Source organism: Dromiciops gliroides, chromosome 1 (genome assembly GCF_019393635.1).
Source record: "Dromiciops gliroides isolate mDroGli1 chromosome 1, mDroGli1.pri, whole genome shotgun sequence".
NCBI classification, from domain to species: Eukaryota; Metazoa; Chordata; class Mammalia; order Microbiotheria; family Microbiotheriidae; genus Dromiciops; species Dromiciops gliroides.
The window spans coordinates 754,469,687-754,484,100 of record NC_057861.1 but is presented as its reverse complement, the minus strand read 5'-3'; the positions used below and the strand labels follow the sequence as shown (position 1 = coordinate 754,484,100).

At 41.2% G+C, this 14,414-nt stretch overlaps 1 protein-coding gene across 2 annotated transcripts in view; it reads left to right on the top strand.

Annotated features, from left to right (window-relative positions):
- The window catches only part of AMPH (amphiphysin), a 196,882-nt gene that overhangs the window by 84,922 nt on the left and 97,546 nt on the right, over positions 1-14,414 (top strand). For both annotated transcript variants that reach the window (XM_043978501.1, XM_043978502.1), the window contains one exon: positions 1,313-1,393. In XM_043978501.1, coding sequence (XP_043834436.1) covers positions 1,313-1,393 — 81 coding nt within the window. The remainder of the gene's footprint in view (positions 1-1,312; positions 1,394-14,414) is intronic.

Here is a 14,414-nt window from a genome sequence, read left to right as displayed (position 1 = left end):
CCTTATGGTCTGTAATTCTATGTGGCTGTGTGTTGTATAAGAGGGCATCATGGCTCACGAACCAACAATAATATTACACATCTTCTTCTCTATCTAGTATCTCTGCATTTCTCTGATCATTTTTGTGGGGCAATGAGGGTTAAGGGACTTGCCCAGGGTCACGTAGCTAGTAAGTGTCAAATGTGTGAGGACGGGTTTGAACTCAGGTCCTTCTGAATCCAAGGGCAGTGCTTTATCCACTGCTCCACCTCGCTGCCCCTTTCTCTGATCATTTTTAAATGATCAGGAAACCAAGGATTCCAAGGACTGGGCTCTTCCTGAAAGTTTACAATCCTTAGCTACCTATTCCATAGACATTGCTGATTGCTCAAATTAGAACATGGCTTATTATCTCTCCAATGGATATGCAATTACATTCATTTGGGAGTTCCCTCCAGTGAAACATTCCTGAACCCATCTCTGCCTGCCCATCCTGTCCGTGTTTTCCCAAAAGTTCATCACAGGAGGTACATGCAATGTGTCTCCTGGCATTTCAAAAATACCAGAAGAAAACTAGACCTCTTTCCCCTGGCTCTCACCTCATGGCCATCCCATCTTCTCTTTCTGTTACACAATTTATGAAAATAACTCTACATTCCTGTTTGTCTATGGAGTTCCTCCTTGGTGACATGTTGCAGCCTGCTTACTCATACCATGGCTATTCATAATGTGCATCCTGAAGAGTCCTTTGGAGGCATTGCTGTCTGATGTCTCACTCCCATGTAGCAACACCACCAACATTTTAGTATTGAAAATATAGACCTTTGCTTTCAGCGGAAGCTCGGGGTCAGTGGAAGAGCTTTGCAATTCCCTGAGCTTGAGCCAGTCCCTTCTTCTCCTCCTTTTAACAAGTAACTCTTGTTTTCAAGAATATAGTGCATTTATGGGATTTAGGGAGGAACCATTGGCAATTGGTTCCACCATACTGCTGAGTCTGAGGAATACAAAGTTTTTCCTACCTGGCACCTTTAGGTTCCTTTAAGACCCGGGGAGCTTGATTAAGAAGGCAGCATTCATATGGCTGGCTAGAAATCATGCTTAGATACTTGGATGCCACCTGTGTATTTGACAAGATTTCAAATTCCAATTTTTCTCCCTCCCTCTCTTCCCTTCCCCCCTTCCAAGACAGAAAGTAGTCAGATATAGTCTATATATATATATATATATATATATATATATATATATATGAAATCACATTAAACCTATTTCTGCATTAGACTTGTATTCCTAATGGACATGATTAGAATGATGTTTTGTTTTCTTTGTGTACCAGGTCCTTCAGAAACTCGGCAAAGCTGATGAGACAAAAGATGAGCAGTTTGAGGAGTATGTACAGAACTTCAAACGTCAAGAGGTGAGCCCCATGGCATCTGCTCTGCTTTACTAAGTTCTATAGTGTTTTGCATGTAATTCGGATGCAGACTCATCAGAGGGGGCAAGCAAGGCTCTCATGGGCAAGTACCCATGGCAATAGTGGGCAGGACCTTTGCAAATGTTTCATAGAAACTGGGGTCAATTCCAAATGATCGAACAGGAAAAGGCCCCCTAAGTTAGGAAGAATTTATTCCAGGACTTTTGCAAAGATGATAACCAATGTGGCTAAAATTAATGAGAGGTCTTTTTAATACTCTATGGCCATCACTGAAGTATTACAGAAAATTCTGCCCAGCTTGTGTCTCTTCTTGTAAAAATCCTTCAGGAGTGGCTATGCTCAATGCAGTATTATTACTGTAGCAGATATAACTCATCTATATGACAACAGCCCATATCCCCGTCTCATTCCCCAAAAATATTTCTTGAAAATAACGAAGGTTTTTAAATATCAAATTTTTGAACTGTTATCTCCTAGAAGGCAGGGACTTACCTGGCTTTACACAATGGGGTCAGGTGCTGGCTAAATTAAATGAACAGAAACTCAATTCTGCCAATTTACTGGATCTTAAAATGAGAAAGAAAATATTTGTTTGAAAAGAAGAACAAAGTATACTGGTTGGGAAATTAAATGACCATTCACAATTTTAATATGATGGCTAGGTTAAAGATGGTAGAGAGCAGTGAGGATGGTAAGGCCACTTGCAGAAAAAAGATGAGGAAATAGGAGACAGGTGGGTTGCTATGGGTGAGGAATATTGCATGTATCATCGATTAGAGTCAGTATGGTGGTTGATTTTGCTTAAATTTTTAAAAAGAATTTGTGTTATAAGAGAAATCTCTCTAAATTTGGGGGATGAGCACATTGAGAGCTGACTTATTCAAGAGAAAATGAATTAATAAAACTTTAATAAAGGGCAGTGGGAATTGGACGAATGGGACCTGGGACCCATTAATATAACTTTTAAGTCTGTTTTAAATGGTATGGCAGTGCATGACTTGGGTTTGTTGGTCCCTTGGTTATAGTAGTCTGATCCAAAGTACACAAAAGGCTCAGGAACTGTGGGCACCTGGAAAATGAGCAAAATAGAACTACTTAAAACCCAGGCTTCAAGGTCTCCATGACAACATTTGAACTTGAAAAACACCTGAGAAAGATTGTGTTCATTACGTCTTTTGGCTGTGGCCAAACTGAGAAGTTTACTTGTGGCCCATGCCATCACTTCCTACTCTTGGAGAACCAAGGTGAATTGTCTTAGATTATAGGAAGTCTTCCTGTCCCCTTTCCATAGGAAGGGCTTGTCTGACTTATGCTACTTAACTCTGTGGATCAGCCTATCTCTAAGTCAAGATGTTTGAGTAGAATTATTGGAGATATAGGGCCTCTTAATACCCAGTTTTGAGGGTACAATGGCATAGACATGTTAAAGGGAAGAGGAAGGAGGTGAGAATATAGCTTTTATTCCCATTGCTCCCCTGAAACTGCCCTCTCTCTCTCTACTAGTCTGATTACCAAATTCTTTAGACTCAGTCTGTAGTTCAGTGCTGCAGTGGATAAAGTGCTGGACCTGGAGTCAGGAAGATCTGAATTCAAATCCAGTCCCAAGAGAGAGGAGCCAAGATGCCAGAAGAAACGCAGTAAGCACTCGGAGCTCCTGACACAATCACTCTAAAAACTCCAAATAATGCCATAAGACAATTCCTGGAGCAGCAGAACCCACAAAAGGACGGGCTGAGACCATTTCCAGCCAAAGACGACTTAGAAGTTCAGCAGGAGGGGTCTACTGGACCAGGGTGGGAATGGACCACAACCCCTCAACTGCACTGACACAGATCCAGCCTCAGGCCGTGACAGAGAAAGAGATTTCCAGAGCCTCTAAATTGGATGCAGCTTCGACTAACTCAGCTCACAGTCTGGTGATAGGGGGAAAATTACAGGGTCTCTTCTGGCACTGAGGTGCAACTCTGACATTTTGCCCAGGCTGGTATACAGGACACAGTCTTGGGTGGCAGTCCCAGGTTGGGGAGGGGTGCAGGCATGCCTGCACTTGCAACCAAAGTGAACCAGATTTGTTTCCAGGTTAAAGAGCAGGCAGCCTGTGGTTACTTACAGACCATAACACAGGCCAGGTGAGCTGAGAATGTGCCCCTCCTTAAATCTTACCACCTGGGACCTCCTGAAGCTTGGGACAGTACAGCCTGGAAACACTGCCCCACTTTAAGAAGGAGTCAAAAGTCAAGAAATAGGCTGGCAAGATGAGCAAGCAGAAAAAGGAGTGGACCACAGAAAATTTATTTTGTGACAATTAAGATTGAGGTACACCCTCAGAAAAGGATAGCAATGTCAAGGCTCCTACATCTAAAACTTCCAAGAAAAATATGAATTGGTCTCAAGCCATAGTAATGTTCAAAGAGGACTCTGAAGATAAAGTAAGAGAGGTGGAGGAAAAAAATGAGAGTGATGCAGGAAAGTCATGAAAAAAAAGTCAACAGCTTGAAAAGCCAAATGGAAAAGTTCTCTGAAAAAAATAATTGCCTAAGAATTAGGATTGAACAAATGGAAGCTAGTGATTTTAAGAGAAACCAAGACACAATAAAGCAAATCCAAATGAATAGAGGGCAATGTGAACTATCTTTTTGGAAAAACAGCTGATCTGGAAAATAGATCCAGGAGAGATAATTGGAAAATTATTGGACTACCTGAAAACCATGATTAAAAAAAAAAAAGAGCTTAGACATCTTCCAAGAGATTCTCAGGGAAAATTGTCTTGATATTCTAGAAACAGAAGGTAAAATAGAAATTGAAAGAATCCATTGATCACCCCCTGAAAGAAATCCCAAAAAGGAAAACTTCCAGGAATATTATAGTCAAATTCCAGAGTTCCCAAGTCGAGGAGAAAATATTGCCAGCAGTCAGAAAGAAACAATGCAAGTACTGTGGAGCCACAGTCAGGATAGCACAAGATATAGCAGTTTCTACATTAAAGGATCAGAGGGCATGGAATATAATATTCTGGAGGGCAATGGAATTGGGATTGCAACCAAAAATCATCTACACAGCAAAACTGTGTGTAATCTTTCAGGGGGAAAATGGGCCTTCAGTGAAAAAGAGGATTTTCAGGCATTTGTGATAAAAAGACCTGAACTGAATAGAAAATTTGACTTTCAAATACAAGACCCTAGAGAAGCATAAAAAAAGTAAATAGCAAAAAAGAAACCACGAGGGATGTTAAAAGGTTAAACTGTTTACATTCCTACATGGGAAGATCATACATCTAACTCATAAGAACTTTCTCGGTATTAGGGCAGATGACATGAATAAATTTAGACAGAGGGCACAGGTAGGAATTGATTATGAAGGGATGATATGTATAAAGCATTTTTTTGTTTTATCGGGGGTTTTTGTTGGACAGTTAGTGTTGGGTGGAATGCCTGGGGTCACTGAGTTGGTGAGTGTCTTGTGTCTGAGGCTGGGTCCAAGGCAGGTGATTTGTCCACTGTGTCACCTATCTGCCCCATTATGACATCTTTAGGGTATAATTGAGGGGGGGAGAATTGCACTGGGGGAGGGGGAAGGGGAGAGGTAGAATGCTGTGAAATCTCACATGAAAGAAGCAGGAAAGGGCTTATGGAGTAGGGGGACAAATGGGGGAGGAGTGAGGCAGTGAATGAGCCTTACACTCATCAGAATTGGCTCAAAGACGTTACTCTCATTAGAGTTGGCTCAAGGAGGGAATAACACACACTCAGTTGGGTAGAGTAATCTATTTTACCCTGCAGGAAAGTAGGAGGGGAAGGGGCCAAGGAGGGAGGGGTGAAAGAATAGAGGGCAGAGTGGGGGAGGGGTCAATCAGAAGCAAAACACTTTTGAGGAGGTTTAGGATAAAAGAAGATAGAAAATAGGGTAAATATCATGGGGAGCAAATAGGATGGAGGGAAACAGTTAACAATAGTAATCGAAAAAATTTTGAAGCAGAGGCAAGAGTAATGTGAGGTGATGATTCTGATGGTGATGATTGATCAATTGATGATGACTGGAGGAAGGTGAGGATTGATTGATGATGAGGACTGATGATGAGGCAAGCTGGATTGATTGATGATGATGACAACAAAACTTATGGTACTTTGCTCGGCTATTGTAAAGAAAATTCTTTGTCAGGTATAAGGTACTATATAAATGTTATCTATTACTGTTGTTGCAATAATCAACATCATGGGTTTATTGTAAGGAAATCTCTTTTTCAAGTACTACATAAATATATGCAAATTTATATAAATATAATATATAATTTATATAAATATAAATTTAAAGTACTATAAAAATGATAAGTAGGAAGCTATCAGAACCTCCATGAGCTGATGCAAAATGAAATATACTGTATACAAAATAACAGCAATATTGTGAGATGATCTGCTGTGAATGACTTGGTTATTTTCAGCAATGCAGTGTCCCAAGACAACTCTGATGGTCTTATGAAAAAATGCAGTCCATCTACAGAGAGAGAAATGATGGTATCTGAATAAATACTGAAGCATAATTTTTTGTTAGTTCCTTTATCTCAAGTTTTGTTTTTGTCTGTTTTCTTTCACAACCTGGCTAATGTGGAAATGTTTTGCATTACTGCTCAAGTATAGCTTATATTGAATCGCTTGAATTCTTGGGGGTGTGATAGGGAGGGAGGGAGGAAGAGGATTTGGAATGCAAAGTTTAAAAAATTGATGTCAAAATTTGTATTTTACATGTAATTTGGGAAAATAAAATTCTAAATAAAAAAAAGTTATAGGGAAGGTAGGAGGCAGGGTGTGGGTTATGGAGAAAGATAATGAGTTCTGTTTTGGACATATTGAGTTTAAGATCTCTAATGGACTTAATTGGTCTCTCTACCTTCGGTCACTGCATCTACACTCCAGTTTTTTTTTTTTAACAGATGCCAAAAGGATATTGCTGAAGTACTGATTTGGCCATGTTGCCCCCCTTCCCCCACCCCCACCCCTGATTCTATACTACTCTAGGATAAAGTACAAACTCCTTTCTTTGACATGGAGATCAAATTGGATTTGGTTCACCTTTCGATACTTATTACACATTAATCCCCTTAATTTTCCTTCCAACCAAGTTCACCTACTTGTCATTCCTCACTAGTGTCCTATATCATGTCATGGTGACTATATATCAGCTTTCTTCCTCTTTGACTCAACTGCTTAGAATCTATAGCTTCCTTCAAAGCTCTTCCCAAGTATCATTAGGTCTTTTACAATCACCCTCATCTTTATAGTGGCTAGTGACTTCTGCACACTGAATCATTTTATATTTACTTTTTAAATATTCGATATTTGGTTATATTTGTCATGGTTATTTCCACTATAGAATGTAAGCTTCTTGAAGGCAGGGATTCACTACTTCATTGCTGTTAAGAGGCAGCTAGGTGGCAAAGTAGTTGAGTACTGGACCTGGAGTAAAGAAGACCTGGGTTCAAATGTTGCCTCAGACACTTGTTAGCTCTCTAATCCTGGATAAATCGCTTAACCTCTATCAGCCTCAGTTGCCTAATTTGCAAAATGAAGATAAGAGTAGCACCTATCTCACAGGGTCATTATATAAAAGGAAATAACATATGTGGTGCTTTGTAAAGCCTAAAATGCTACATAAATGTAAAGTATCATTGTCATGTTATCCATAACACAAACTAAAAAACCTGGTACATAGTAAGTACTTATTCAATGTTAGCTGACGAACTGATCAAAAGAAGTAATACATGTACTATGTAGCTTTTATAAACCATAGAGCACTACATTAGCGTCAGTTATTATTAAAGTATATGCCTTCCCCTCTGAACAAATCCAGTCCCAGACACTTACTAGTTGGATGACCTTAGGTAAGTCAATTAACTTCTGCCCCAAGTCTCCCATTTATAAAATGGAAATAATAATAATAGCAACTGCCTCTTAGGACTATTCTGGGATAGAGATAATATTGATAAAGTGCTTTGCAAGCCTTAAGACAACATATAAATGCCAGCTATCAGCAGCAGTGGCATCATTATCATCAATACTCCTTGAGCTCAGCATCAAGGATGCAGCTGTTGCTGATCTTGGTGACTCAATACTGTCCTTGCCTACTCCATGGCTCCTCTGTGCTTAAGACGTCAGGCAGCTTGCCCTAAGGACTGATGCACTGGACTTTCTTAGGGAGACACCCCCCCCCCCCGGGAACACACACATAGATACAAAAGTTAATGCCATCCATAGAACCGTCTGCAGAGCTACATGTCTCTTTCCAAAGAGGTCTCCCCTGGCCCCTTTTCTCTTGTTCACACATTCAGTTTACTACCAAAGGATAAGGCTCAGTTTGGGAACATGAGCCCAGAGGCTTGGACCCTCTGGCTTTCATGTGTTATGTTCAGACAGTCTCAGAGTGGGAGAGTCTGTGGCTCTCATTAGGGCTATCGGCAGTGGCTGCTGCCTTCCTGCCCCCACAGCTCAGTTGACCTGCCTCTCTGATTGTCTAAAAAGCAAACAAGGTTTTGGTGGAAAGAATATTGGACTTGGAGTCAGGATGCTTGGGTTCTAGTTCTACGTCTGGTCACTGTGACCTTGGACAAATTATTTCTCCTCCCTTGACCCCAATGTCTTATCTGCAAAATGCGGGGTTTTCACAGAGAGGTCCTGAGCAGCCCTCAGGTGTCTAAAATTCAACTATCTTTATCTCCCTCCCTTTCTGTGCCAATCCTGGATGGGGGGGGAATGGGAAGAAGACTATGAGCATGGAGGAAGGGCAGTGTGTCCCTTGGTTACAGCTTACCCAGCTTGAGGATTCACACTATGCCCTTTAAAAATATTCCAGGAAGTGCACTGAGAGTTGGTGCATCCCTCAGAGGCAACCAGTTATTTTCCCTTGGATTTTTACTGTTATAAAACATGGCTGCTTAATGACATTTTAATATCCCAGCAATCCCAAAGCCCAGCCTTTGAATATACCAGGCTGAGTTGGTTGTTTCCAAGAGAAGGAAGCATTTGGCAGGTTTGTGTAGAGGGTGACCTTTCACTGGGTTTGTTGACTGGGCAGGCTTGGCTTGGTGTTATCTCTGAGGAGTAAGACAACCATGGAGTCAGTTAAGCCAGCAACTGTCAGGTTACCTTTTCCTACTTCCAAAATCATAAGGGGACAGCTTTTTGTGATCCTTCTCCAGCATTTATTCTAGCCAATAGAGAATGAAAACAATGACTAAGTATTGATTAAGCATCTATTATATACCAGTCACTGTGCTAAGACAAAGATAATCCATGCTCCCAAGAAGCAATGCTCCCAATCTGATGGACAGATGACACTAAAGGAACTACATACAAACGAGCTATGTACAGAACAAATTAGAACTAATCAACAGAGGGAAGACACTAGTATTAAAGGAGATCAAAAAAGGCTTTGTGTGGAAAATAGGATGTTAGCTGGGACATACAGGTAGTCAGGGAATCCAAGGGATAGAGATGAGGGAGGAGAGAATTCCAGCCATGAGAAATAGCCAGAGAAAATGTCCTGAACAGGTGGAATGTTGCATTTGAAAAACAGCAATGGGGGGGGCAGCTAGGTGGTGCTCCTGGATTCGGGAGGACCTGAGTTCAAATCTGGCCTCAGACACTTGGCACTTACTAGCTGTGTGACCCTGGGGTAAATCACTTAACCCTCATTGTCCCACCTCCCAAAAATGAAAAAACAGCAATGAGTCCATTGTCACTGGATGAAAGAGTACATGGGGAGGGTGTAAGGTGTAAGAAGATTGGAAATGTAGGAGGGGGCAGGTTATCAAGGGCTTGGAAGGCCAACTAGAGAATTTTTAGAAATATTTGTTCCCAGTGGTGGTGGTAATGGTAGGATTTTAGTTTTAAGTTTTCTGGGTCAGGAAATATTTTGATATTATAGTGAAATAATTGAACTCCCCTTCTGAGAGATATTAGCACATTCCCAGAAATTACAGCTAGGTTTGTAAAGCTGAGGGGATTTCAACAAGCAACCGTATTCCTTAAAAGTCAAGTGTAGAATTTGGGAAGGATAGAGTCCATCAGTCAATACATATATTAAGTGCCTGCTGTATGCCATGCACTCTTCCAAGCTCTGGAGATGAAAGGGAAGGCAAAAAAAGCCTAGTCCTTAATCTCAAGGAGGTCACAATCTAATGGGGGAGATAACATGCAAACAATTATGGAGGGAGAAGTGATATCCAGGATGAAGAGGATAAAATCAACAGAAGGAAGAGACTAGAATTAAGGCAGATTGGGGAAAGCTTCCTGTAGAAAATGGGGTTTTATCTGGAATTTGAAGGAAGCCAAGGAAACCAGGTAGCAGAAATGAGGAGGCAGAAAATTCCAGGCATGGGAGAAAACCAGAGAAAAGCCTGGATTCTGGAGATAGAGGATCTTGTTTGAAGAACAGCCAGGAGGATATTGTCACTGGATCAAAGAATTTGTATTCGGGAGTAAGGTGTAAGGACACTAGAAAGGTAGGAAAGAGTCAGTTTATGAAGGGTGCTGAATGACAAATAGAAGGTTTTTTAATTGATCCTAGAGGCAATAGGGCACTACTGGAGTTTATTGAGTAGGTGGGGGACATGAGCAGAACTCTGCTGGCTCAGGAGAGGAGTGGGTGTCATGGGGGAAGACTTGAGGCAGGCTGACACCCCAGCAGCTATTGCACTGGTCCAGGTATGAGATGATGAGAGTCTGCACCAGGGTGGGGTAGTGTCAGAGGACAGAAGGGGGTGGTATTTGAGAAATGCTGCAAAGGTGAAAGCAACAGACTTTGGCCACATACTTAGGTGAGGGAAATAACAAGGAAATTTGAAGAAGTAGAAAGAATTGAAAACCGAGGAGATCAGAGATGGCTTCTCAGAGGAGAAAGGAGGAGACCTGAGCCTTGCAGAACCACACAGTGTCTGAGTGGTTGGGATGAAGAGGGAGGGTATTCCAGGAATGAGAGACAGTTTATGCAAGAGGAAAGAGACTAGAAATAAGAGTGTTAAGCTTGGGAAATAATGAAATGTCCAGTAGGGATATGAAGTGAAGTTGGTGGGGTAGATCATAGGCTAAGATTGTGAAGCATTTTGATTACCAGGCTGAGGGGATTGTATCTGATCCTAGAAGTAAGGAGGACATAGTAAAGCTTCATGAGTAAGGAGCATGTTATTAGCAACCAGTGCATGAGGAAGATTGTGTCAATGACTGGGTGAAAGTTGGATTAGAAGTAATTAATCCCAATACTCCATATGAAAGCTGGGAGGGAGCCATGTCACAGTAGCCAATGGAGAAGAGAATGCCCAGGCTAGAGAGTGTGCTCAGTAGTGTCAAAGGCTTCAGAGAATTTGAAGATGAGAACTGAGAAGAAGCTGTTGGGCTTAACACTTTAAAAAATCCTTGCTAACCATTGAGCACATGGTCTTTATCAGGGGTCCACAGATTGATTTCAGGGGATCTGCATTGCACAAAGTCTCCCTACTGCCTCTATTATCAAATGCAAACTCCTCTGTTTTTCATTTAAAGTTTATCATGATGGTTCCCCTCTACCTTTCCAAACCTAATATGCATTCCTCCCTTTCAAACACTGTCTAGAGTTGAGCCAAATTGTCCTTCTTGCTTTTCCTCACACCTCTTTTCCTTTGGACTGAATGTTCTCCATACCTAGAATCTGTCTTTTCCAACATCCCTTCTCTTCTTGGAATGACAGAACTCAGATCAAATGTCACCTTCACTTAAGGGCTTCCCCTTTTCCATGCTGCTAGAGCCTCTCCTTGAAAAATGACCTTTTATTCATTATATGTATAGTTTGAAGGTACTTATACATGTAGATGTCATTTCTCCATAGTAGAATGAATGTCCCTTGAGGGCAAGGATAGTTTCATTTTTGTCTTTATTTTCCCAGTGCTTGACCCAGATTAAGTGCTTAATAAATGCATGTTGACAGAAGGATGGGCCATTATCTAACATGGGAAGCATGTGTTTGGATCTGATTCCAAGACCCTGATCCTTTTAGCATCTACTTCAGTGTGGGCTGGGGCATTTGACTGCAGTCTTGTTCTGGCTCCAGAAACAGTGTGCTCTTTGTATCAAAATTATGTCCATATTTGTTTTCCATTCTTGCTTCCATCTCCATCACATCAGAGTATAAGCCCCTCGAGAGCAGGAAGAGAATGGATTCTGGATTAGGTTTTTTAAAAATTATCTCTAATATCTGCCCCGTGCCTGATTATGAGATTAATAAATGTCTGTTAAATAAATCTGAATTGATTAGCCTCCCAATTTTAATATGAACCATGCATGGAAATGTGAAAGCCTTACATCTCCACATAGATTACAGCCTACTCACCCTATAGAGAAAGATGGGACCATGCTTCTTAGCACCTCATGAATAAGTAAGTTTTCTGCCCCTCAAAGAAAAAATGGTTAGATACAGGATTTCTAATGAGAAAACTCACCATTTTATATTCCCTTCCCTAACCCATTGGTTACTCCTTCTGTTATGATCTGTGGGCCTTGGAGGAAGGAGGTGGGTAGAGATTTAATAAGCAAATGAATTCAGGTTCTTATGTGAATAAACAATCTTATAAAATACCACCAGGGAAGGGCACAAATAGCTCCATTGCTGCTGTCTCAAAAAAGGGGAGACCGAGGCTGGATGCAGTGCTCTCATTTAAAATGCCAGAAGGCCAGTGATTCATGAGAATACATCTTTGGCGCCTACAAGGGCCATACAAAGAAGTCCTGGCCACCGTCTCAGGATGGCCAGTTTTTGTGTGAGGCTGTGGTTCTATCTGTGATGTATGTGGGGAAAGGAGGAGAGGCAGTATTGCGGAGGGAAGGCATAATACAGTTCATGAAAGAAGAAACCCGGGGAAGCTCAGCCCCACGGAGCACATTGGTTCTAAGCCTGAATTTGCCCTTAACCAGCCTGCACAAAGAACAAGAGCAAACCAAATATGAATTTTTAAAGTATTTTTTCAGTTAACATGTTTCTCTTCTCTCCCACCTTTCCCCCAAAACAACAACAACAAAAAAAGAAAAAACCAAAACCGTTGTAATGAAAATGCAGAATCAAACTAAAAAAATTTCTGGGAAAAGGTCATCCTGACAGGAAGTAATTTATGTTCATGAGTCAAAGAATTAGAGAAAACAGGATACCAGATCCTAGGATCCTACAGAAGAGCATCCCATGGGATCTCGACGGCCATTGAATCCAGCCCATTCTCAAACAAGAATGCTTGGCCTATCTTGTACAACAAGTGGCCTCCCAACCTCTGCCTGAAGACTTTCAAGGAAGGGGAATCCTCTTTCTCTCACTCTCTCCAGCACCTCCATTCCACTTTAGGACACCTCTGATTTTTAGGAAGTTTTTCCTGACTTTGATCTTAAATTTTGTTCCTTGAAATTTCTACCCAGTATTCCTAGTTCTTCCTAGAAGTCACTATAGAGTAAGAAGATCTGGGCTCAGATCCTTTCTGTTACATCTATTGGCTGTATGACCTTGGACAAATCGATTCACCTTTCAGTTCCCCCGGGCAACCCTCAACAAATTGCAGAGCCCTGGCCCATCTGTTTTGGTGGAGGAAATATTCTGAGCTTACATGCTATTGGGCAAGAGCGATCTTCTCCAGAATGTGCCTCATCAATCAAACTCAAATACAGACATTGACCAACGTTCAATGGATTTCCTTTGTTTGGAGCTGAGCTTGCTGTACCGGGTGGTCAGATTTTATTGAAATAATGTTTATTAATTATAGAATATTTTATTTCTTTCTTCTATGTTTAACTCTTCTTTAAATTTATGTGACATTTTTATGAGACTGGCAGGTGAGGAATGGACCGCTCTGTAGAGGGATAAGGGCATTTTTTTTGAAGTAGAGCTCACGAAAAAAAGAATAAAGATATTTGCATCTTTGAATTATGTTAACAGAAGGATTAAAAGCTCCACTACTTCAGTGGCTTTGTATCTAAAACACAGTGTAACGTTTATATCATTTGAGTGGTAGCCTTTTACGTGGATTGGGATAAAATTTTTGAATGAGATATCTTCCCCAATTCTTCTGGTTTATTTCCTTACCCAATGATGTCTTCCATACTGGCAGACATGAATGTCTGGCTAAATTTTTTCTCTCCCCAAAGGGGCCCCAGAACCTGTGTAAGGATTCAAACTAACAGACACTAAATCTATAGGACAAAGGGGCAGCTAGGTGGCACGGTAGATAAAGCACCGGCCCTGGATTCAGGAGGATGTGAGTTCAAATCTGGCCTCAGACACTTGACAACTTGCTAGCTGTGTGACCCTGAGCAAGTCACTTAACCACAATTGCCTAACCCCAATTTTTTTTTAATTTATGGGACAGAATTTATTCAACCCAACAAAAAATGCCAAATATTCTTGTACCCAGGTCCCTTGACCACCAGGAAAACTCCCCCCCATTTCCATTCTTATTTGAAAAATGTTGCCCGGTGTCTACATTGTAGCACTCCCTTTGTAGCATGAGCATTTGCGAGAGGGCTTAGAATATGAGACAGGATGATCTCATGAGGATACTGGAACAAGGAACCAGCCCTTCCTTGTACACTTACTGCCTGTGTGACCTCTCTTGGCTTACTTAAAATCGTCATAGGTGGCATAGTGGAGAGAGGGCTAGACTTGGTAATCAGGAAGACACAAGTTCAAATCCTGCCTCAAACATTAAATTGTCTGACCCTGGGCAAATCAATTCACCTCACTGAACCTGAGTTTCTCTGTAAAACGGAGAAAAGAATAGCTCCTATCTCCCAGGGTTGTTGTAAGGAACTGATACCTGCAAAGTGCTTTTAAAACCTTAAAGTGTTTATGTAAATGTGAACTATTAGTCCTCTTGTCCTGCTACCTAATGATTTTACCTCTTTGGTGAGGCAATTGGGGTTAAGTAACTTGCCCAGAGTCACATAGCTAGTAAGTGTCAAGTGTCTGAGGTCAGATTTGAACTCAGGTCCTCCTGAATCCAGGG